This window comes from Mchenga conophoros, linkage group LG8 (genome assembly GCF_057382185.1).
Source record: "Mchenga conophoros isolate Kocher_MC1m ecotype Shallow Benthic linkage group LG8, M_conophoros_male_GT1.1, whole genome shotgun sequence".
Taxonomy (NCBI): Eukaryota; Metazoa; Chordata; class Actinopteri; order Cichliformes; family Cichlidae; genus Mchenga; species Mchenga conophoros.
In genome coordinates this window covers 14,633,707-14,657,217 of record NC_140533.1, presented here as the reverse complement: position 1 = coordinate 14,657,217, position 23,511 = coordinate 14,633,707, and the positions used below count along the sequence as shown (strand labels likewise).

The 23,511-nt window shown below is 37.7% G+C and overlaps 2 protein-coding genes across 3 annotated transcripts; one reads left to right on the top strand and one right to left on the bottom strand.

Annotated features, from left to right (window-relative positions):
- The first annotated feature begins 1,641 nt into the window (after positions 1 to 1,641).
- LOC146568404 (integrin alpha-M-like) lies at positions 1,642 to 19,201 on the top strand. Of its 2 annotated transcripts, none has more exons than XM_085284440.1 (30): positions 1,642 to 1,713; positions 3,674 to 3,776; positions 3,901 to 4,004; positions 4,156 to 4,226; positions 4,311 to 4,425; positions 5,708 to 5,835; positions 5,986 to 6,131; positions 6,435 to 6,585; positions 7,184 to 7,331; positions 8,003 to 8,076; positions 8,198 to 8,315; positions 9,052 to 9,218; positions 9,326 to 9,472; positions 9,581 to 9,790; positions 9,899 to 10,032; positions 10,267 to 10,409; positions 10,520 to 10,674; positions 10,798 to 10,923; positions 11,293 to 11,366; positions 11,442 to 11,583; positions 11,673 to 11,771; positions 11,866 to 11,945; positions 12,025 to 12,111; positions 12,192 to 12,261; positions 12,362 to 12,460; positions 12,570 to 12,650; positions 12,767 to 12,877; positions 18,187 to 18,297; positions 18,371 to 18,481; positions 18,663 to 19,201. In XM_085284440.1, exons 1-30 carry the CDS (start codon positions 1,677 to 1,679, stop codon positions 18,750 to 18,752), a joined length of 3,432 nt encoding a protein of 1,143 aa, XP_085140566.1. In that variant the 5' UTR covers positions 1,642 to 1,676; the 3' UTR covers positions 18,753 to 19,201. The 2 variants fall into 2 exon arrangements, with proteins under 2 accessions (XP_085140566.1, XP_085140567.1); XM_085284441.1 differs by having other exon boundaries at positions 1,695 to 1,713; positions 3,674 to 3,756.
- On the bottom strand, positions 18,920 to 22,729 carry LOC146568403 (E3 SUMO-protein ligase ZBED1-like). The gene is made up of 4 exons (XM_085283505.1): positions 22,676 to 22,729; positions 19,832 to 20,429; positions 19,549 to 19,636; positions 18,920 to 18,938 (listed from the first exon to the last, which is right to left on the bottom strand). The coding sequence occupies exons 1-4, from the start codon at positions 22,727 to 22,729 to the stop codon at positions 18,920 to 18,922; spliced, it is 759 nt and encodes a 252-aa protein (XP_085139631.1).
- Positions 22,730 to 23,511: the final 782 nt, after the last annotated feature.

Here is a 23,511-nt window from a genome sequence, read left to right as displayed (position 1 = left end):
TGCTTTCAAGGCACCAAGCCATCATAAGCTGATGCACTGCTGCATCCTTTCAAAGCTGCCCAAACGATCTCATCAGAGCGAGTGTGTGATTGCCACCAGGTATGTGATCCTGAAGGAACATAGGCCAACGCGCGCACACACACACACACACACACACACACACACACACACACACACACACACATAGGGAAAATGGAGAATGGAGGCACAGACTTGAAACCAAAAACAGAGAGACAAGGACACAAGAAGAAAACATCAAACAACATAACATAATATAAACATGATATGATATACTGAAGAAGATATTAGAGAAAACAGAAAAACTCACACACGGGGAAATCAAAAAAACTAATAGAATAGAAACAAGCCCACTTTTCAGTATTAAAACAGCAATGAGTTAATACGATTCAAAAACTATTCATACTAAATAACAGTAATCAAATACAAGGGGTCTAGAGAAAAAAGTAAGAACAAAAAGTGAACATTTTCTGTGAATTAACAAAACCTATGTTAACTTGATTTAATTACCTGGAAAATTTTCCCATGATTAAATTGTGTTCAACAGATTATTGTTTTGAATGAGACCATGTCATCTAGCTATATTTTTGTTATATTACTACTACTACTGTTACTTGTGAGTACAAATGGTTGTCTGTCTCTCTGTGTTAGTCCTATGACAGACTGGTGATGTGTACCCCACCTCTCGCCCTACGGCAGCTGAAATATGCTCAAAACAGGAAATGGACACCATGACATCTTCTTCTGACAAATGTGTTCCAAGTCAGGACACTCAACATACTTGAAATAATAAAGCACTCTTTTCAGGATAACATTTAATCCATTCAAGATTAAAAACAAATTCCTGTAAATGTTCTAGTTATAAAAAATAGTTCGTTTTTGTACATTAACATATTTTTGGCCATTGAAGAATATTACATTTCTTCACCTTGAATAATTTTGTTGTTTTTACACTGCATGACTTGAGTCCGTATTGAGTCACAGTGACGTGCTGTGAAGCATTAGTGGTAATCCATGAATGTTTAGTCAACACACTGGAACTGAAAGGGCGTTGTCTAAAGTAGAGGTATATTTGCACCCATGACCCCTCATCACTGCTCACACCCATTTTGATGTGAAGATGCAACAGCTTTCCCAAATGACTGATCTCCTCAACCATATCTCAGAGGAAGTGAATTTCCATTGTATACATCCATAAACACAATCTTTCAGTCACTAATAATTGATTTGCTCATAGATGATCTTAGAAACACAGATCAATAAATCGAGAGCTTTCCTTTCATGCTCTCTGTTTACCATGACAGACTAGTACAGTCTCCACACCACTCCAGATGCTGTACCAATCTATTGGCAACAAAAACTGAAGTTAGAATAATAAATAGCCAAATAAAACCTTTAATTATTATTTACATGAGTTGATTTTGTTGCCTAGAAACTAATAAACGTTTCAGTTGTTATAAAAATCAAGTGCTTGAATCACTGGATAAGACTTAAGCAATACCACCACAGTCTAAAGTGTCATAAAATAATGATGTAACTCCTCCTACATAATAATTCCTTTAAATAACTGTCTTATCTTTGAGGAAGCACTGTATCATTTTTGTATTTCTGGTTTCAACTCTTCTCTGACACTATCAGCAGATGTAACATCTCACACAATGGACTGGATATCTAGTGCTACACTATTCCTGTCAGGTAAAACAAGTTTGTGTGTTGTGATTTTATCTATTATTTTCTAATTATGAAGGTCAGCAAACAGTAAAATTATGACTGGCATTTTGATGAAAACTGTGTTTTTCAATCATAAAACTAAAACAGGTTCAAAAACTGTAATAAGTCCATGCAATCGTTATACATACATATCTGACTGTTATGTACTGTTAGGTTTGGTTTAGCCCTGTATGGGGCTAAACCAAACCTGAGGCTTTTTACATTAATGTCACATCATATGTATCTGTCCAGTTTATTCTGACATGTTTAATATCATGTTTATTCATGTCTGTATAACAATTGAGCAGAAATGTAAATAACATGAAAAATCAAACAAATTCTAAGCGGATTGATAGTTTTTAACTATTGTTGAAACAATAATGATCATATTAATATGGCTGAGTCATGGTGACAAGAAAAAAAAATGAGTGCATGTAATAATGATGAGGTATATTTTTCAAATACATGTACATTATGGAGAACAAGCACTATATGATATACTGGTTATTTCAGACAGCTGTGTAAAGCTAATGCCCAAAAAATGAAGGCAAAAATAAGGCCGGTCATTTCAGGGGGAAGCCCTCTACAGGACATTCAATTTGCAATGTAAAATTAGATTGTAATTTTATGGTTTTCATCTGAGAAAAAATTTGCCTCTCTGTATTTTTTGAATATCAAAGTTAGTAATCACAGTTTTCTGATTTCAATTTATTTTTGGGATTTATAGAAATGCTATACAAACCTTACTTATCTCAGACATTTTCTGACTTATGTGTGTGTGTTTTTGTTTGTAAGTGTGTGTGTGTGTGTGTGTGTGTGTGTGTGTGTTGGCCTATGTTCCTTCAGGGTCACATACCTGGTGGCAATCACACACTCGCTCTGATGAGTTTGTTTGGGCAGCTTTGAAAGGATGCAGCAGTGCATCAGCTTTTGATGGCTTGGTGCCTTGAAAGCAGCTAGTGAAGTGCTACTCCTACTTTGGTTATTGTTTGGATTTGTTGTAAAGTTATGTTATGTTAGTTATGTTAAGTTATGTTCACCAGTCTGTCCATGTGCACAGGATTTGGAAATTGCGAGCTGTTGAGTGGTGTGTGACTCTGGTGTGGACTCTGGGATAATATTGACATGAGTCTGGGTCTAAGCAAAAGCCCTGTGGAGACTGGTCCTTCCAACTGCTTTGAACTTTTTGACTCCTGTCTCTAAATAGGTCTTGCTGATTTGCAGGTTGTGTGTGTGTGTGTGTTTATCTGTAGGAAAATCTTTAACTCTTATAAAATAGATATATACAGTTAAAAGTCTAAAATGTATGCCCTCTTTTTCAAGGTGTCCAGTGGGCAGGATTAAAGTCTTTGTCAGGCCAACACTAATCCCAAGGCCTTATGTTGTGTGCGTTTTTGTTTGTAAGTGTGTGTGTGTGTGTTTTTGTCATAACTTGATGAATCTGACATAGTTCAGGAGAGCAGGATGTATGTGCACACAGGTGTGATTGTCTATTTAGCTGCATTTTTTTCAATACTATAAATAAGCAAATTATACAGTATAGTAATGATATGTTTTGATACTGTGGTATACCTGATAAATATCTGGAGCTTTAAAAAGTACTACAATATCTTTTCTTTAAAGTTTATGTTTCAGCACTTACTCTTGGACTGATCGATTAAAATACAACAATCAAAGACACAAAACTGATTCCAAATTAAAATATTAAAAATGTTTTTTAACTGAATAACTGTTCTGAGTAACAAAATTCAGAGCTTTAAAATGTTGGACTTTGGTGCTCTCTAGTGGTCATAAAAGAAACATTGTGGCTGCATTCAAGAAATACAATGAAACTAACACAGACTGTATACTGTTTCTATAAGTGATTATAGATAGTGCTGATAAAATCACATTATTATTCCATAATCAGCTTCAATAATGTTTTTCTTTCTTCTTTAATTCTCAGTCTTAAATGCAGCGCTTTGTTTCAATATCGATCCTGCGGCTTGGAAGACCCTGAGGAGCTCTGCTGCTGGTTTTGGCTACCAGGTGGTTCAAAGACAATCAGAGTAATACTTTTGCTTTTTTGTCAAAGAAATATTGAATCATGTAATCCATATTAAAACAATGGGAGCTTTTTCACTTCACCTCATCCACCAAACTTGTATCTTATGTTTGGTTTTCTCTCGTTAGCTTGCTCATCAGTGCCCCACTAGAACAGTATTCACAAAACAGAAAAGGGAAAATATATAGGTGTACCACCTCTGGAGAAAACTGCCAAAATATACAATTTCAAGGTAGGTAGTTTCTTAATGTCTCAACAGAATGTCCTGAAACTCTGACAGCATTTTTCAAGTATTCATTAAATCATATTCAACTTTTTTTTTATAGTGATCACAAAATGTATTTTATGAGTGTTTTAACATCTAATGAATGCTTCCAATCCAGAGCCAGATTTTGCAATCAACATGTCTCTTGGTTTGACAATGAAAAGTGATCCTGGAACCCAAAACACTGTGGTGAGTTGGTGAACTGCAAATACACTGGCACAGGAAAATAATCAGTTAACTCTAATCAGAATTTGACCTTTTCTTTCTTTTCAGGCATGTGGTCCAACTATTCCAAAGGACTGCAAAAGCTACACTATGTACAATGGTGTGTGTTTTCAGATAGACCAGTACAATATATTTGGACCTCCAATCCCTTCTTCCATTGACGGTAATTAGCATACTTATATTATTTGAAAATATACTTATGTTTCATGCATGCCCACACATACAACATGGGCTGTGGGGGTCACAGAATGAACAAAATCTAATCACTTTCTTTTTTTTTTTGCAATGTAAGCTTTGATTGATACAAAGAGGAGTTTAGTTGAGACAACATAAAACAGAGTATAATACTTATTGTCATTGCATGTGCCACATATAATAGAATTACAGTGTCTCTTCATCAAGAACTGCAAACCATACATGTACATTTGAACCCCCACGCCCCTTAAGAAGAGAAACAGTGCTTGTATTCAGCAGACTGATTGAGTTGGCAAATAGGACAAAATTTGTACATTTTAGTTTTTTTTATTAATTGTAACTACATGTTACTAGTTTGAATTTGATTGGGTTAATTAAAAAAAGAGTTTTTTGTTTTTTTAATTTTTCTTTGTTTAGTTTTAGTCAACTTAAACAACCATGGTCTGGTGTCACAGGCTGGGTCTCTGAACCAGCGGTCTGAGTATATTTTTTTATTCATCTCATGTTAGATTTGTGATTATATCATGATCATGTGTTATTCCTATTTAGCTTTCAGTTGAGGTTAAAGTCAGCCATTATTTATGATTGTCTCCTTGGTTTCTGCGTTTGTGTCTTGTCTAATTTATCATAGTCTGTTATTTTGAGTCATCGTTTCTCATAGTCTGTCATAGTTTGCTCATAGTTTTGCAGTTTGTTCATCGTTTCCTTAGTTTTCATGTTTCCTCCTTCCATCAACCAAATAAAGGCTCGCTTTCTGTTTGAATTCAGGTTCTGTTCTCCTGTGTCTGCATTTGGGTTCACATCTGAAACGCACCGGCTGCTCAGCCGTGACAGTCTAAGAGTGACATGTTTCCTTTTCTTTGTTTGTGATTTCTTATAGCTTCTAGAAAGAAATACAAATAACTTCAAAAACTAGTGTAACTAATAAAAAAGTAATTTTTTAACAAATAAAATTTGAAATTAAGAAGTGAAAATTTTTGTTTTAAATTCACTGCAGACCACAAAGAAAGTTGTTTTATTTTGTTATGCGAGTTGTGCTAAGTCTTAAGTGGTGTTAAACATTCAAACACAGGACTCAATTTCAAGTTAAATAGGGCCCAAAAAAGAAGTGAAAAGGAGATTTAAAGGGAAAACAATGATGTTAATATTATTCTTCCAGAATACCAAGAAATTCAGTCTTTTCCACAAAAAGGGCACAGAGAGCAGTTCAGAAACACTAAAAGAGCATTCCTTGCCCATCTGTTTGACAGAATGCCTGATTGGAACAGACATCGCCTTTCTGTTGGATGGTTCAGGGAGTGTAAAAAGTCAAGATTTTCAAAAAATGAAGACCTTTGTGAAAAACCTCGTTGGGTCATTTCTCTCAAGTGATACAAAGGTGAGGAACTGCACTGCTATTCTCAGTTAGACATAGACATTACAAGTACATGTAGCTTTTTTAAATTTCCATAAAAATATGTTTTTTTTTCTTATGTTTTCCACTTATTTCCACTTTCCACTTATTTCTCTGTGCATGTTTTTTCTTCAGTTTTCTGTTTCCCAGTTCTCTCATTCACCAAAGGTCCATTACTACTTTAATAATTTTTTCTCATCTGGATCATGGAAATCTAACATTGATAGAATTACACAACTACATGGAGGAACTTACACAGCTAAGGCCATCGAACATGCTGTGTAAGTGCTGCCAAGATTTTGCATGTTTATTGTGTGATCTTTTTATCCAAAACACTGATGTAACCTTTTTCAAAAGAGTCTAGTGTTTGTGGATGTCTATACAGTTAATGGAGCAAGTCAGATATTAGATATAAAAACTGTACTTGTAGAGCTATATTTAACTGAAATCTAAATTCCCTGTTATGTTAGAAGAAAATACTGTTAGAAAGCAGGGTATGATTGTTATTTAAGAGGTTATTTTACTTAACCTCTAAGACAACAAGATGAAAGATGAACTGAAACTCTATTTTCTTCATTCAACAGCCAAAATGTTTTTACACCACAAAGGGGATCCAGATCAAATGCAAAGAAGGTGCTGATAGTTATAACTGATGGAGAATCTCAAGACTCAAATCGCTTACCATATGCAGCACAGCTAGCTGAGAGTAAAAAAATAGTTCGATTTGCTATTGGGGTAAGTACCTGTTCATTGAGCCTGTAAAGTTAACCTAATTTATACATTCCCAGCAGTTCCTGAGGTCACGTGACCAGGGCTGGTCGTCCAACATGCGAGGCTGAAAACAAAAGGCGACAGAGCTTTTGTAACTGTGGCCCCCAGATTGTGGAACTCTCTCCCTTTGAGCCTGAGATCTGTGGACTCCGTGGTCGCTTTTAAAAGACAGCTAAAAACTCATCTTTTAAAACTTGCTTTTGGTTGACTTTTATTTTTAGGTTTTAGCTTCTGTGAAGCACTTTTATCTTGAAAGGTGCTATATAAATAAAATTTTACTTACTTACTTACTAATTTTCTTATGCAATTTAAAAAGTACAAACATTGATAGGAAACTGATTGCTATGGGTGATAGATATGTAAAAACGGCTATTATAATGTATTTAGATGTTAGCATCTATAAGAGCATTTTGTTATTTTGGGGAAATTATGAGAGTACAGTATACAAACTCAGTACTCATTGCAAATGCAAATATACTTGGATCCCTTTGGTTTAATAGGGAAACAAATCCACACAATATAATAACTTCAATGTGTGTGTGTGTATGTATTTCCCCTCTAGGTGGGGGATGCGTTTAATAAACCTGAGGCAAAACAAGAACTGGACACCATTGCATCTTTTCCCTCAGACAAACACGTGTTTCAAGTTAGAGACTTCAACGCACTTGAAATAATAAGACAGAACTTAGAGAAAAAAATCTCTATCGAAGGTACAAACATAAACTTGCTTTGTTGACATTTTCTGGAGTAAAGGCCTGGTAGAGCATTACAATGGAGAAAAAGGAATTTGGTGACTGGTGGGATTTGTTTCTAAATTACTTTATTTTTGGAAGTTTCTGATTAATAAATTAATTTATAATATTAGGAATCCTGTGTTTTCATTATTCCATTGTTTGTTTTTGGCTTCTCAGATATCCCTAGTACTTGAGATCTCCAGTTCTGATTAAATTTTAATACTCTCTGTAGTATTCTCATCAGTGTTTCGGTGCTGTGTCTTCCCCCCTCTATTACATGTCTACAGACATGTCTGTTACGCATGTCTGTGCTTTTTTTGCTGTTTCAGTTGTTATTTACTTTTATGAATATGGTTATTGTCTTTATTTCAAACAACTTGAATCAAAGCTGAAAATGTGCACAGCTTGAGTCATTGTCCAGAAACTCGTGGTCCTAACTGTATTTAAAATTTATAGCAATTCTTCCATCTGAAGTTGATAATTTTATCTTTGTCCATTTGTAAAATGACCAAAATACACTCTGACATGCTTTCAATAAACAGCAAGTCATTATTTAGAATTATACCATTAAGTCATAATAATAGCATGAATGAGCAAATCGGAATTTATTACAGTCTTTTAAATTTGTGTTTATTTTTGTGTTTCAGGATCTCAGACCAGTGGGGAGTCACTGAGAATGGAAATGGCTCAAGAGGGATTCAATGTAGCTTATGTGCCTGAGGTAATTAAAACCACTTTAAACTAACCAGACAGTCAAGTGATATACAAAAAAGGGCAGCCAAACAAACTTCAGATTTTAAATTAATTTCTATGAATTCAATATATATCTATCTACACTGCAGGGAATTCAAATGTCTATTGTTGGTGCCAACCAGTGGACGGGAGGCTATACTCAATTTACAACTGGGTATGACAGGGTGAAAACATACGAGATGCCATTGGAGCCTGACAGTTATCTTGGTGAGAATATTACACTGACAACAAACTAAGTGTAAACATAGCTATGCTGTAATTATTATTATTGGATGAAATATAAAAACTGAAAAAAATATTCAAAATGCTGAAGGTGTATATGCTAAAAACATTTTAATATCAGTCACATTGTTTTGATTGTCTGTTACTTAACATAAAATATGAAACAAATGGCTACAATTAAAATAATAAAAACAATAAATAAAAAAACCTGGAAAACCCAGAAGACTGGAATATGAAAAGACAACAATAACAAATAAATTTAGGTTTATTAAATGACCAAAAACTGCCCTCAATAGTAAGATGATAGACAAATGGATGAATGTATGGTTGGATGGATATGCTCACTAGTAAGTATGTTGGGGGTTCCTTTGTGATTCAGAGTATAGAAATTGTAATCACTTTAAATATCAAATAGATTCAGAATAAAATTAGGTGAAGACTTCTTTTGGTCTGCAGACATCTGTAACATGCAGTAGGCTTAAGGCAAGAAAAGGGTATGTTGAAATAGAAGGCTTCTTACTGCAAATGATGGCTGAATTATAGGATACAAGTAAGTTTTTTTGTTTGTTTTAATCTGGTATGTTAGACAGTTGTTGAAATATGTAATTTCAAACTTTGCTCCCTGCAGAGGTACTTTAGAAAAATCTATACAATTTGTCTATGTTAGCCACATTTGATTTTTTTAACTAATGACTTTGACTGCTTGACTGTTAAATTCTAGGTTACTCCATGGCAATTGCTAAAACCCAGCGTGGCTCACTGACAGTTATTGGTGCTCCAAGGTTCAAACACAGAGGAACAGTGCTTGCTGTGACATGGAGTTTACAGTTCTCAACAGCTAACAGACAAAGCTTTATGAAACAAACGATTGAGCCGTTTCCGTGGCAGGTACAGCTTTACAGTATAAGGCGGACATGAAAAATAAACTATAATCAAAACCTGTATCATTTTTATGTATCTGATGTTTTTTCTTTAATAATTTGTTCCTTACACAGTATCAGACTGGTGAATATTTCGGGGCAGAGGTGTGTGCCATGGACATAAATAATGATGACATCACTGATCTAATCTTTATATCAGCCCCAATGTACACGGAGCCTGATAGAGAGGGAAGAGTTTATGTTTGCAGATTAACTGGTTCGGTAAATATATTTAGAATATTTATAATATTTTATGTACTACAGTTAAATTAATCAGTTTATTTGCCAACTTTCTTAATGATCATAAAATATTAACTCTCTTCCTTTTAGTTTGTGGAGTGTAATTTTGATGATCCGTTAGTACTAAGAGGACATGCAGCTGTCAAAGGAAGGTTCGGCTCTTCTCTTGCTGTGCTGCCTGATCTAAACTCAGATGGATTCAGGGATTTGGCAGTTGGAGCACCTTTGGAGAATAATGGTGAAGGCAGCATCTACATATTCCACAGTGAAGGAGGACGAATCAGTCCTACTTACTCACAGGTGCACAGCATCAGAGAGCTCACAATGATGTCTAAACTCATCTATCATGTAATCTCAATATTGACAAAATCTGCAACTTGATTAGATAAAATATTTCCATGTACACAGAGAATTACTGGCTCTGAGGTCGAGTCAGGACTGAAGTTCTTTGGCGTGTCAATCAGTCAGTCATCTTTTGACCAGAGTGGTGATGGACTGCCTGACTTAGCGGTGGGTTCAAAGGGCAAAGTTGTTTTATTGAGGTAAGTCCAAGACAGTCCAATCATGTGTTATTGTTGGCAATGTTTCTGCCATCTTAAAAATATTATTAAGTGACCAAAAACCTTTAAGCAGTAGTGGTTTATAAAATGTGTTGTGCTTACTTTTGTGAAATCGTGTTACTAATTCTGGTGAGAACACCACTAATGATACCATATGTTAGTATGTTATTAATTATGAAGGTAAAAGTAGTTCACATGTATATTACTACTTTCCAGATCAAGGCCCATAGTAATCGTGAAAACTGATGTTTCATTCAGCCCAAAGCAAATCCTTACTACGAATGTAGACTGCTCAAAACCACTCGAGAACACAGCTGAACTCTGCTTTACCATGAGCAGAGTGTCTACAGTCAACACAGGTCCATCATTCTCCTCTCCTTTTCTAAACTACAAAGTCACTGCCCATCAGCTTAATGTTTTTTATTTATATAAATTCATAGCATTGAAATCCATTTGTGATTTATTCCAGCTCAAGCAAGGATTCATTATACTTTAACAGTGGATGCCACTCGGAAACCTCCAAACAACCGAGCATACATCAGTGGGAAACAACAAGAGCAGTCTGGATCATTTACTATAGACATAAGAAACAGACAGTGTTCAACTGTAAAATTCTATATTGAGGTAAAATCTAACAATATCTGGAAAAAAACAAAACAAAATATAAACAATACAATACAATCAATCGATTTCAATGCAAAGAGTCCTTTAACACTGAATCTAAACCATTCATCCCTCTTCTTGCAGGCCTGTCCTGAAGACTCTCTCAATGTGCTCTCCAATGAGCTCAAATTCACATTTGATGGTTTATCTTCCAACACAGATCCCAAACCAAGTCTGTCCCCACAGGCTAAAACAACAACCATTCATCCTGTAAGTCTATTAACAAAACAACTTGCTCCACACCCTGAATTCTAATTCTTTTGTCTACACGCATAGGCATCAGTTTTTGGAAAAATGAGTCCTACTCTACATAGTTCTTTACCTTAAAATTATAGTTTGTGTCTTAGATTATACACTTTAAATTGTTTCCCTGAGCGTCCAGAGGACCAAGATGTCTTCCATAAATGGAACAAGAATATTAACAAAAATTGTTTTGTTTCCTGTAACAACAACACAAAGCCTCCACTAAATGGCAGCACACAAAAATTGGTCATTGGATTTGGCTATACAATGTTCAAATTGCAATCCGTAAATAAAACGTCATGTAAATACTTTTTTCCATCATGCTCTCTTCCACAGTTAGGGTTTGACATCAACTGTGGCAATGACAACAAGTGTGTTGATAACCTGAAAGTGGATTTCAACTTCACCAGGTGTGGCAGAATTACAAGACTTTGCTTGGCTGCTTTCCCTTTCCTTTGTTCTCATCCTCCTTTATACTCTGCCAGATCCTCAGAGGTTAAAGTGGGCATTGATGAGCTTTTGAATGTCACAGTCACAGTGGAGAACAGAGGAGAAAACTCCTACAACAGTCGTGTTATTCTCACGTACCCAGCTGGACTCTCCTACAGGAAGTTCACGAGTCAGCAGGTAAGGTATCAGGATCAAGTCTGTATCAATTCATCACTGATCTGCTGCTCTTCCAATCCATCTAGCAGTCATTTTATTTTATAATAAAGGGAAGAATTGAGTGCAGCCCCTTGGACAGTGAAGATGGTTTATCCCGGGGAAGGACAGACTGCACTATTGACAAGCCAATTTTCAAGAGCAAAACTAAGGTTTGTTTGTTTTCTTTATACATAAAGTATATTCTAAGTTCTGCATAATTTAGCAAAAATTATTACTCAGTCTTATCTCTCTCATTCAATTAAGGTTTTCTTCATTGTTTCCTATGGAATTGACAACAACAGTCTACTTGAGAAGAAGATCTTTGTCACTGTGAATGCCAGCAGGTACTGTTCATTTTGGTACATGTACTCATTAAAGCAATATCCCAGACACAATACAAATATTTTCAATTCTCTCTTTCAGTGGAAATCAGGAGCATGCCACTACAAGTGAACTTTACAAAAAGAAATGGATTGATGTGAAATACAGCATTTTCATGACATTTGAAAAGTATGTGCTGTTCTATTTAAATCAATCTATCTATCTAATTGTTTTTCTTTGTATTTAACCTTAAAAATATATCTGTTTAGCTCCCTCAGTTACAACAATTTCACATTTGGGATGAATAGTTCGCAGAAACCAGTTCAACAGTCAGTCACGGTGAAATATACCTTCTCCATAGATTTTTATTTTTTTTTAAATGTATTGTGTTATATAAACCTAGCTATAAAGCTTGTAATTCTTTTCTTTTCTTGTTTAGATTACAAATGATATCAGAGCGCTTAATTTCACTGTGGTGATCAGGGTTCCAGTGAAGCTTGGTGAAAAAGACATTTGGGTGGATTTGAGCAATCTACAGGTAATTTATATTCCAGAAGATTTAGCTGCTGACCCCAAAATGGCTCAAGCTTAGCTGTGGGACAGATGTATGTGAGGACCAATCACACTGGCACTTAAATGTATTCCAGATCACAGACTGTCAGAGAGGAAATGATGAAGAACCACCTTTCAAAAATCTTGTTCCTCAAATACTGACAAATAAAGTAGTTGTAAGTACACCTCTGCACATTAGCTACTGAAATGTAAATTCACAGTAGATTTTAAAATTCAAATTGCACTGGGTCAAGACAAGTGTTCCGTTCAGTCTTCTTTAAATCACCAACAGGACTGCTCTGTAGCCAGGTGCAGAGTGTTCAAGTGCAACACATTCCTAGAAAGACGGATGAAGAGGACATATGAAATATCTGCCAACCTCAGTTCAGGATGGATAGAGCAGGTAGTTGAAGCGAAATTTGTGTTACATGTTTCATTAATATATATATATGTATATATACTGTATATAAAAAAAATTCCCCTCTCGCCCCTGCGGGCGGTCTATCCTTCAAGCGACTGTCCTCTACCATAGGCCTGGGAGCTTGAGGGTCCTGTGCAGTATCCTTGCTGTTCATAGGACTGCGCTCTTCTGGACAGAGATCTCAGATGTTGTTCCTGGAATCTGCTGGAGCCTCTTGCCTAGCTTGGGAGTCACTGCATCTAGTGCTCTGATTACCACTGTTACCTTCACCCTCCGCATCTTCTCAAGCTCTTCTCTGAGCCCTTGGTACTTCTCCAGCTTCTCATGTTCCTTCTTTCTGATGTTGCTGTCATTCAGGATTGCTACATCTATCACTACAGCCATCTTCTTCTGCTTTTCTACCACTACTGTGTCAGGTTGGTTAGGCATCACCATTTTGTCCATCTGTATGTGAAAGTCCCACAGGATCTTTCTGGATGTCAGCCACTTCCTCTGGTGGTACATACCGTGCAGGGGCCTGTCCTTCCATGATGGTTCCTCCTCTTGCTCCTCATTCTTGGGTTTCTGCTGCCTGGGGTATTCACTGAGCAAGTGGTTGGTTGGGGCCACTTTCATTATGCATTCATGGATGTTCTTTGTCTCATCCTGGAATGTGGTTCTGACACTCACCAGTCCCCGGCCTCCTTTCTTGCACTTAACATACAGCCGCAGGATGCATGCAAGGTCAGGAACTTCCTCATCTTGATCTAAATGACTTCTATCTCCTCCTTTGGCAAGCTTATTATTCCAGCAGGGTACCTGATCATGGGCAGGATGTAGGTGTTGATAGCTTACTGTTGTTCTTACCGTTCAGCTCACCCCTCTGGACTTCCCTGACCCGCTGCAGGTACTTTCCTAGCATTATGTTTGGACACACTTCAAAACTATGAATGAACACATATGGAATTATGTAGAAAAAAATGTTTGAAATAACTCAAAACATATATTTTAGATTCTTTAAAACAGCCACCCTTTGCTTTGATTACTGCTTTGCATACTCTTGACATTCTCTCGATGAGCTTTGTGATGTAGTCACCTGAAATGGTTTTCCAACAGTATTGAAAGAGTTCCCAGAGATTCCAGTCACATCCAACTACCAGCCAATAACCACCCTCAGTACCACATGGAAGCTACTGTCTGGCTAAAATGAACAAGCACATTGCTCAATACATGAGCAGGGCACAGAAGGGAATTGGCAAGAATACCAGAGGCGCAAAACACTAGCTACTGGTAGGCAGAGCAGTCAGCCAAGACTGCAACACTAGGGTGACCAACCTGTGTGCTGCCTGGATTGACTACAAGAAGGCCTATGACTCGATGCCCCACACCTGGATCCTGGAATGTCTACAACTGTAAAAGACAGGGCTCTAGACTAACTTTTTGCCATGGGCGTACCAGTACGCCTAACTTTAAAAAGTTAGGTGTACCGGCACAAAAGTTAGGCGCACACAAATTTTATAATAATTTATATAATATAATGTGTTTTTCTGGATACACTGTGCTTTTTCAGCATTCAAAGATTGATGACACCGTGTCAGAGCACTGGCTATGAATTTCAGAAGGATCAGGCCTTAACTTAACCCTCCTGCCATCCTTTAAAAAACTCACACCCATTACCCTAGGGACCATTCTCAGCCACGCCCAAAAACGCCATAAAAAGACCATATATCCATATTTTATTCCACTTTAAATTAGCCAACCTTGTAAAACTACTTCTCCCTGAAATATTCATGTAAAGTTTTAATTATATTGTCGTCGTTTTAACCCTTCAAATCCCAGTGTTATTACATGAGCGCCCTGTGTTATAAGCCCCAAAAAATGAAACTAAATATTTCCACAAAAAACCAGTTGAAGTAATATGTAATTGTCATTATAAGTAGGCCTTTAGATGGACCAAAGATTGGCACCAACATACATTTTGACCTGCCATTATTTTTTTGCATTTTTTTTGCAATTTAAAAATTAAAACTTCAAGGCCCTGAGTCTTCATTGACATCCAAGAAAAGAAGAAAAAATAAAATCATATAATGATAATTTGGGGATGAAAAATAGCGTTTATAATGGAAGTCAATGGGCAGAAAATGGTCCCCAGGGTGATGGGTGTGGGGATTTCTGCTGCTCAGCCATTTTAGGCTGATTTAAGGAATTCACACTGGAATATTAACATTGACAGGTAAAAACTATCCTGTGGCAAGTTTGGTTATATTCCACTGAACACAGTGGAAATGGCAGCCATTTAACACATAGCAGTGGCACAAAAAGGTCCCAAGAAGGCAGGAAGGTTAACAGAAAAGTTAGCAATAGTTCTTTTCCTATTACAGCTACATACACTTCTGTCGTGCCTAGGCTGCTCACTAGGGCTGGGTATCATCACTGATTTCTATAATCCATTCGATTCCGGTTTTCAAAGTCCTGATTCGATTCAACTTAGCCTCAGACAGTCAGAAATATTATAATTCTGATCATTTATCAGTACTGACTTCATCAGAATTGTGAACATCACAGCAGATGCCTTTGTGTGAAAGTAACTGAGAATAAAACACAGAAAAACATGAAGGAGATTTTCCTGGTCTGGCTTTTTATAGCAGATAACCTTAAAAATATTCTACAATGTTCTGCATATAAAGTTTAAATTTCTTCAGTATTGAACAACAGAAAAAATAGGCTTTCTTGTCCGAGGTCATTTAAGTGAAAAAAGAAAAAGACAGCAGCCACAGCGTTGTAAACAGCGGTAGACTGGTGGGTAATAAGCGAACGAATAATACAGAAAACAGAGATTGGAGACGGGAAACTGTTCTTGAAGTACAGAGAGAGATAGAGAGAGAGCTAGCTGTGCATGAAGTGTGATTTTAATAGTCGTGGAAGCAAAACAGCAAAATTCATGACGACATTGATCAAATGTGAAGCGCAGTTTGCTGCTTCTTTTGCTGCTGGCTTTTTGGATGGAGAGAGACAAAACCTGCAGCTCAGAATCAGCGCAAAAAGACGTAATCACAGCGCGGACCGGACACATCAGAACCGCTAAGCTCCGACAGCGTGTCCGTCTACGGGCCGTCGGGTGAGAAAGCCGAGAAAGACAAAGTTGATTCTGATGCGTCGGGTCCGTTCAGTGTTTACGTCTTTGTGTGGAATCCGTGTACCTGCTCTCATTTGCTGTTTGGTTGTTGTTGAAATGGTTTTGTGAGCTTTAATCTGAGAATCTGGCGTTTCTGGCAAAACAGTTATATTTAAAAGTTGATTCAGAATTTAATGAATTGATATCGCTTTATTCAAGCTACTCACCTCCCTCTTCCACCTGCACTTTCTACTGGACCACGGCCAATCAGAGAGGTCCCGCCCCTGACTATCTCTGATTGGTTTAGTCCACGATAGGGGTATAATGTGTGTCTGTTGTTGACCACAGCGAAGGTTGCAGATTTTTTATTTTTTTTTGCTACCGGAACAGTTGGTCGTACAGGTGCAACCAAATATATTTTTTTAGTCGCACCACTGAAAAATTTGGTCGCATTTGCAACCAAATTGGTCGCACTCTAGAGCCCTGAAAGATCAACAGGACTCTAGGAGCCTTCATCATGAACTGAATGGGAAAGTGGCATACAACACTAGAAGCTAACTTCAACCCCATCGCACAAGTCACCATCAAGTGGGAGATCTACCAAGGATATGCACTGTTGGGCACAGAGTGACGAAACCTGCAGCTTCAGAATTTGTGAGGTGTCGGCTTTCAGCTCCCGCAGCATGTACATGTATGTGCTGTCGGGTTAACGATCCGCTCTTTGTGTTTATATCTTTTTGCGGAATCTGTTTACCTTCTGGGCGATCGTGGCTCAAGAGTTGGGTGTTCGCCTTGTAATCGGAAGGTTGCCGGTTCGAGCCCCGACTTGGACAGTCTCGGTCGTTGTGTCCTTGGGCAAGACACTTCACCCATTGCCTACTGGTGGTGGTCAGAGGGCCCGGTGGCGCCAGTGTCCGGCAGCCTCGCCTCTGTCAGTGCGCCCCAGGGTGGCTGTGGCTACAATGTAGCTTGCCATCACCAGTGTGTGAATGTGTGTGTGAATGGGTGGATGACTGGATATGTAAAGTGCTTTCGGGTCCTTAGGGACTAGTAAAAGCGCTATATAAATACAGGCCATTTACCATTTTACCATTTATTTCTCTCATTTGCTTTTTTCGCTGTTTGGCTGTTGTTGAAATAGTTTCGTGAGCTTTAACCTGAGATTCTGATGTTTCTGGCAAAATACATTTATATTAAAATATCAATTTAGGATTTAATGAATCGATATTGGCTTATTAAAACCAAGACTGATTTGAATCTGGAAATCTATTTTTTAAACTCATCCCTAATTCGAAGCTCATTCAGATTTGAGTGATGTAGTCCGATGGTAAAAATGGCATTCTAATTTTCACCCATCTAAACGGTAACTGTAACAGAATACAGTTACTCATATTTTGTATTTTAAATTCTTAACGCCGGTACATCTATTCTGTTACTCCCCAACACTGGCTACCCTACTGGGGTAATAATCTTGCCAAAGGAGGAGAAGCCACTGATATCAAGACGAGAAAGCGCCTGACCATGCATGAAGGGTTTCAGCCCAAGTCCAGCATCCTGAGGCTGGACTTGGCGTGCCTAGCAAAAGAAGTTTGGGAAAAACTGGTATACAGAAACATCTGTGTCAAGTATGGGCTGGATATCATGAGGTCAAAATAGGAGACACCCCCTAGGGTGGTCAAGAATGACCGAGCGAAGATCCTGTGGGACTTCCACATACAGACAGACAAAATGGTGATGGCTAACCAACAAGACAGCCGTCTTCCTCTGGACAAGCAGAGGAAGACGGCTGTAGTGATAGACGTAGTGATACCAAATGACAGCAACATTAGGAAGAAGGAACTTGAGAACCTGGAGAAGTACCAAGGACTCAGAGAAGAGCTTGAGAAGATGTGGAGGGTGAAGGTAACAGTGGTCCCAGTGGTAATTGGAGCACTCGTTACAGTGACCCCCAAGCTAGGTGAATGGCTCCAGCCGATCCCAGGAAATATCTGTGCAGAAGAATGCAGTTCTCGGAACAGCAAAGGGACCAGCAGGACCCTCAAGCTCCCATGTCTCTGGTAGCAGACCCGAGCTTGAAGGATAAAGACTGTCCACAGAGGCGAGAGGTGAACACACATTGTTCCTGTATATGTATGAGTAACTTGGTAAGTGAAATAATCTAATTTATGGCCAGCTCATTCTATTTTTTTTTTCTTAGATTGGACTTCAATCTGCCAAATTCCTCTTAACCAGCACAGTCAGTCTCGAGTACGACAAAAACCAGTACATCTACTTTTCAACAGGTTCTGACAACCCTCCTGTTCGTAAGGTGAGTACACATTCTTGTCTATTGTTTGAGTTATTAAGAGCTTCTTTGGCATCGACATCCTGTTTTCTCTCAGATTGAAGTTGTGGTAGAAGTGTATCCTGAGCCAAATTTCACCAAAGAAATTATTGGAGGATGTCTGGGAGGGTTGGCTTTTCTGGCTTTACTCACTGCTGGCCTGTACAAGGTGAAAGACACTTCTTACACTTTTTCAATAATTACAAAGGTTTAAAACATTTTAGTGAAGATTTCCAGTTAAAAAATAATTTAGAGGTTACAATATTCATTTATGTAGCTTGGTTATTTATTTAAATTTTTACTGCCACTGAAATTAATGATTGCTTGATTTTTTTCCCTTGCATTCCTAGGCTGGATTTTTCAAGAGCAAATACAAACAGATGATAAATGAAAATCCAGCAGACGTTCCAGGTCCAGGGACTGATGCAACAGCAGAATAACAAAGATCACATTTTTTAGTTGTAGGTGTGAACTAAATTAATAGGATGAATATCTGTGAATATACCCTCCTGATATTTTTAGGAATGAATATTGTGCATATAAATGTCAGTGCTACCACGTTTGATTCGCTAAACACAAACAGCTATGTCTGAAATCACTCCATCCCTCACTTACTCTGAAGTACTCTGAAGTATTATGGAAGTTTTGTGTTTTCAAAGTGACTTTACTTTTTTGCTCTACAATGAATCTTTTTGAGATAAACATTTTGCAAACATTGTACAGTGATTGTTTAAAATTCATTGCATGTAAAAAGAAATTTCATGCCATGTGTACTGTAAAATGCATGAATATACTGTAGCTAAAAACCCTTTGGTTTCTTCAAAAAAAAACTAACCATGTGACATTTGACTTACTTGATTCAGGAATAAATGACAGCATATACAACTTTTCAACTTTGTGTTTTTAATTTATATGAAAAAAGACATTTATTTCATATGTCAGTGTTTACTATTTGCAGTATGTAGCCAGAATATAACAGCAGTGTAGTTTATAGAATAAGCATATACTTGTTTAACTTGTTTATTTATAAATCAAATTATCATTATACAACATAATCCAGTCCAATTGAAAACAATTGAAATTGCCTTTGAAAACACTCGCTCACAGGGCACAGATGAGGCAGGGGTACACAGGTATGTCAATGCTAACTTATATAAGTGAGGGTAGACATATTGCTGTCTCTCCCAGTATTTAAGGGGGTCCTCCAGCCTTCCAATATTTGGCTCCATCGTGTACCGTTGGACCTCAATATTTGCGTCTGCTGTCACATTTTGTGTCTGTGTCTGCCTGACACTCTCATCCAGGCGACGCCACAGTTTGTTACCTAAACAAAAAGGAGAGTCTTATGAGATACTACCAATTCAATTTTCAATTCAATGTTATTTCTATAGTGCCAAATAACAACAACAGTTGCCTCAAGGCGCTTTATATTGTACAGTAGATCATACAATAATAGATACAGTGGAAAACCCAACATTCAGTTTATATAAATGCAACTAAAATGCAATAACAATGGTACCGTGGGAAACAGCCTTAACAGATTGTGACGTTGATGGCTGTGGTGGTGGTGCGGAGGAAGAGGTGGTGGAGGCCCTCATTACGGAAGCACATTCTGCTTTCAGTCTTTTTTCTGCTTCGCTAGCTCTTGCAGGGCTGAGAAACCCGAGTTTTCTGAACCTTGGGTCCAGCAGTGTCGCAAGAAACATAATGCTCATGGTCTGTATTTTATCTAGCTTCTCTCTCAATAGCATCCTCAGCTTCTGAGCCAGAGAAGATCCAATGGATGGTGGTTTTTCCATTTGTTTATTGAGGCAATGATCCAGCATAGTGAGCAAAGGTATGACCTTTGACCCAGACACCCTTTTTTCCTGAGAGAGCTCAGTGGTTGCATCGTTAAATGGTGATAGGACAACCAGACACTCTGAAATTATACCAAATTCCTCAGATGACATAGGTGGGATGTCTGTTGTGAGACTTGCCAAAGCAGCACCCACTGGCTCCCTTTGCTCGAAAAGTCTTTGCAGCATATTGTAAGTGCTGTTCCAGCGGGTTTCCACCTCCTGTAGTAGTTTGAGTTGAAGCTTCCTTAGTTGTTCCTGCACGACTGAAAGCCTCTCCTTACAAAATACAATTTAAAAAAGCATACATTAGATTGCAGAGGTGGGACCAAGTCATTGTTTTGCAAGTCTCAAGTAAGTCTCAAGTCTTTATCCTCAAGTCTCAAGTCAAGTCTCAAGTAATGTCAGGCAAGTCAGAGTCGAGTCTCAAGTCACTGGTGCAAAAGTCCAAGTAAAGTCACAAGTCTGAAATTTTGAATTTCAAGTCCTTTCGAGTCTTTAAAAAAAAAAACGAAAAAAGCATGTTGCAGTTATATGCTAAATGTAAATATTAGACCATGTAATTTTTAAATCTGTGTTTTTCTCAACACATGACAAAATAGTGAACTTAGAAAATATACACAAATTGTGAAATTGCACCTCTTTAAAATGCAGTTCAATTAAACCTAGCTCCAAGAATAATTTTCACCGACAGTTCTGAGATAAGCTGCATGTAAACTGGTTCTTCTCTCTCCCTCCCTGTCCTGCTGCTACTTCAGTGATAAAACGGCTTAATGATCAGCTGATGGGTTTTTCTGTCGCGAGTCCGTCTCTCTTGTTTGTTTTTGGCCCACTTTGCACCAGAAAGAGGAAACCAGTTCAAAAAGGAGTTCAGTTTGTAGTTCAGTTTTGCTGAACTATAAAATATTTTGGGTGCAGTGTATTTTTTACATACAGGTATAACAGAATAGCTTTAGTGTTGTTGAGTATGAACTTATACAAAATGCAGCAAGATATTAAAAAAACAGTTTTATTGATTAAAACACACTATATCGGAGTCATATCGGTATCGGCCGATATCCAAATTTATGATATCGGTATCGGACATAAAAAAGTGGTATCGTGCCATCTCTAGTACAAATACAGCTGCTCTGTGACGGCCTAAATGTTCAGATTATTTTGAGTATTTGACTAACCACAGAGTGTTGTATGTTGAACTTTAGTGGGAATGATTTTTTTTTTGAAGCATTCAACATTTTTAAATGGCAGCACATAATCACACCTGTGGTCCTCAGGGGACAAAAATGTCCCCATCTGGTTTGATTGATACATAATTAATATGAACTGGATTTTTCCCCCACTTTTAATTAAAACTTAACTCAAACATTTCAACACTATTTCTTTATTCAATTTCAAATTTATGTCTGATAAAATCTAATTTAAATGAAATGTTTCTTTATTTTGGGGTAAATAAAATCAATAAAATCATCATATATTGTGATTATCCTTTCACAACCAGAGTTGGTTATTTTAACAGATTATCACAGACGGGTAAATTTCAAAGTTAATTTAGGAAGCTGTTTTTAATTACTTCTAGTTTTTTACTGGCAGCAAATAATCACATCTGTTGTCCTTTGGGCTCAAAAATGACTATTTATAAAGCAATAAGTATAAAAGATCATCCATCTCTGTGTTTCAAGGTTTTATTCAACTTTATTCCAACTTATTACCTGACATTTTTCTATGTTTTGGCATGGTAGGACACCAGGGCATGGGTCTTAGTGAAAGCAAACTTTCATGAGAACAAAGGCGTGTCCATATTTGACACACGTGCAGGAGGAAGCTCAGGTTTATTCTTCTGTACTGGTCCCATCATGGACAGCTTTCTTTTCTGCAGTTGCAGGCCAAGGGCATATAAAGTAAACAAGTTGTTACACGTAATTGTTTTCTTTTGGAAACCTTCTTTAATGTTAGGGACAACTTGCGTGCCCTGACTGCAGGCCAGACAGTTTGCCATCGTACACTAGCATGTTCCATGTACAGATGGACCTGGCATCACATACTGCCCATGTTTTTATCTCATAGTTACCTGGTTTACTTGGGATGTTCTGTTGGAATGGACACAGTCCTCTGAAGGGGACTAGGCGCTCATACACAGTCACATCAGTACCTGGATTGTACATCAACAGCAGGAGAAACACTCACTTGTTCCATACACATCAATAATTGTGTCATGAACGACGATCATGTATTGTGTCTTTATCATGAAATTATGTCCTTTTTGCTATTCTATGATTATGTCAATCACGGTACCATGAAAACTTCCCTAACAGACTTAGGATGTCATAAACTGGCCATAGCGACTTTACTGGATGCACGGCAGTAAGAACCACATACCTACATATGCCTACAGCTGCATTCGATCCATTTTTTTTCCTCTCTCGTTGTCCCTCCTTTTTTGTCATTGAGTTGGCTGTAGAGCAGGTCATCTACTAATTGGATGGTTGTTGGTTCAATCTCTGTGTGCTGTAGTCTGGAGTTCTTACCAAAGTGTCCTTGGGCAAGTTACTGAACCCCAACTTGGTCTCTGATGCATCCATTGGCATGAAAGTTGAAAGTTAAAAAGCATAATACAAGCAGAATACACTGTGTATAATGCATTCAGTGCTCAAGTAGAAAAGCAACTGAAGGAGTATGGGACCTGGCATATGTGCTTGGACCGTGGTAGTTCGTCTTTCTCTGTGACGCACGAGAGAGTCATGCATCTTCTCTCACACATCTTCTATTTCAGTTTCACATTTTGAAAATTCAAGAAACTTCAAAAAGCCAAGTCACTTTTTTTTTATGTCCCATTTGGATCTTTAGCCATCAGAATTGTTGTCTTAAGGCCAAGAAAGATGCCAAGTGGATTTGTTTTACCAAGTGGATCATCATGGCCTTGCCATATTGGTCCATTTGATTGACCTTTATTATAATTATGTATTTATTTTATTTTCGGTTGCTACAAACGGGACAGACATGACTGGGGGATAGGACAGGGAGAAAGAATGAAAGAAAGAGGGAGAGAAAGAAAAACAGAGGGGAGAAGAGACGGTGAGAAAGGGGGGAAGAAAGAAAGAAAAACAAACAAAACACCTGGATCACCTGGATGGATAAAAAAAAAACAGAAGAGAAAGCAAACAAAAGAAGAGCAACATAATAAAAAACAGCACCATCACAATAAACTAGCTAGTAGATATTAAACGATATTGTGCAGCACGCAAGATAGACAGCGCACAATGTGCTTTGAGGCAGCAGCCAAGAAAGGTGTAGTCCACGTCTGTGAACACCTGTGTGTACACCTGTGTGCACACCTGTGTGGATCAGCATGCTTGTATACCAA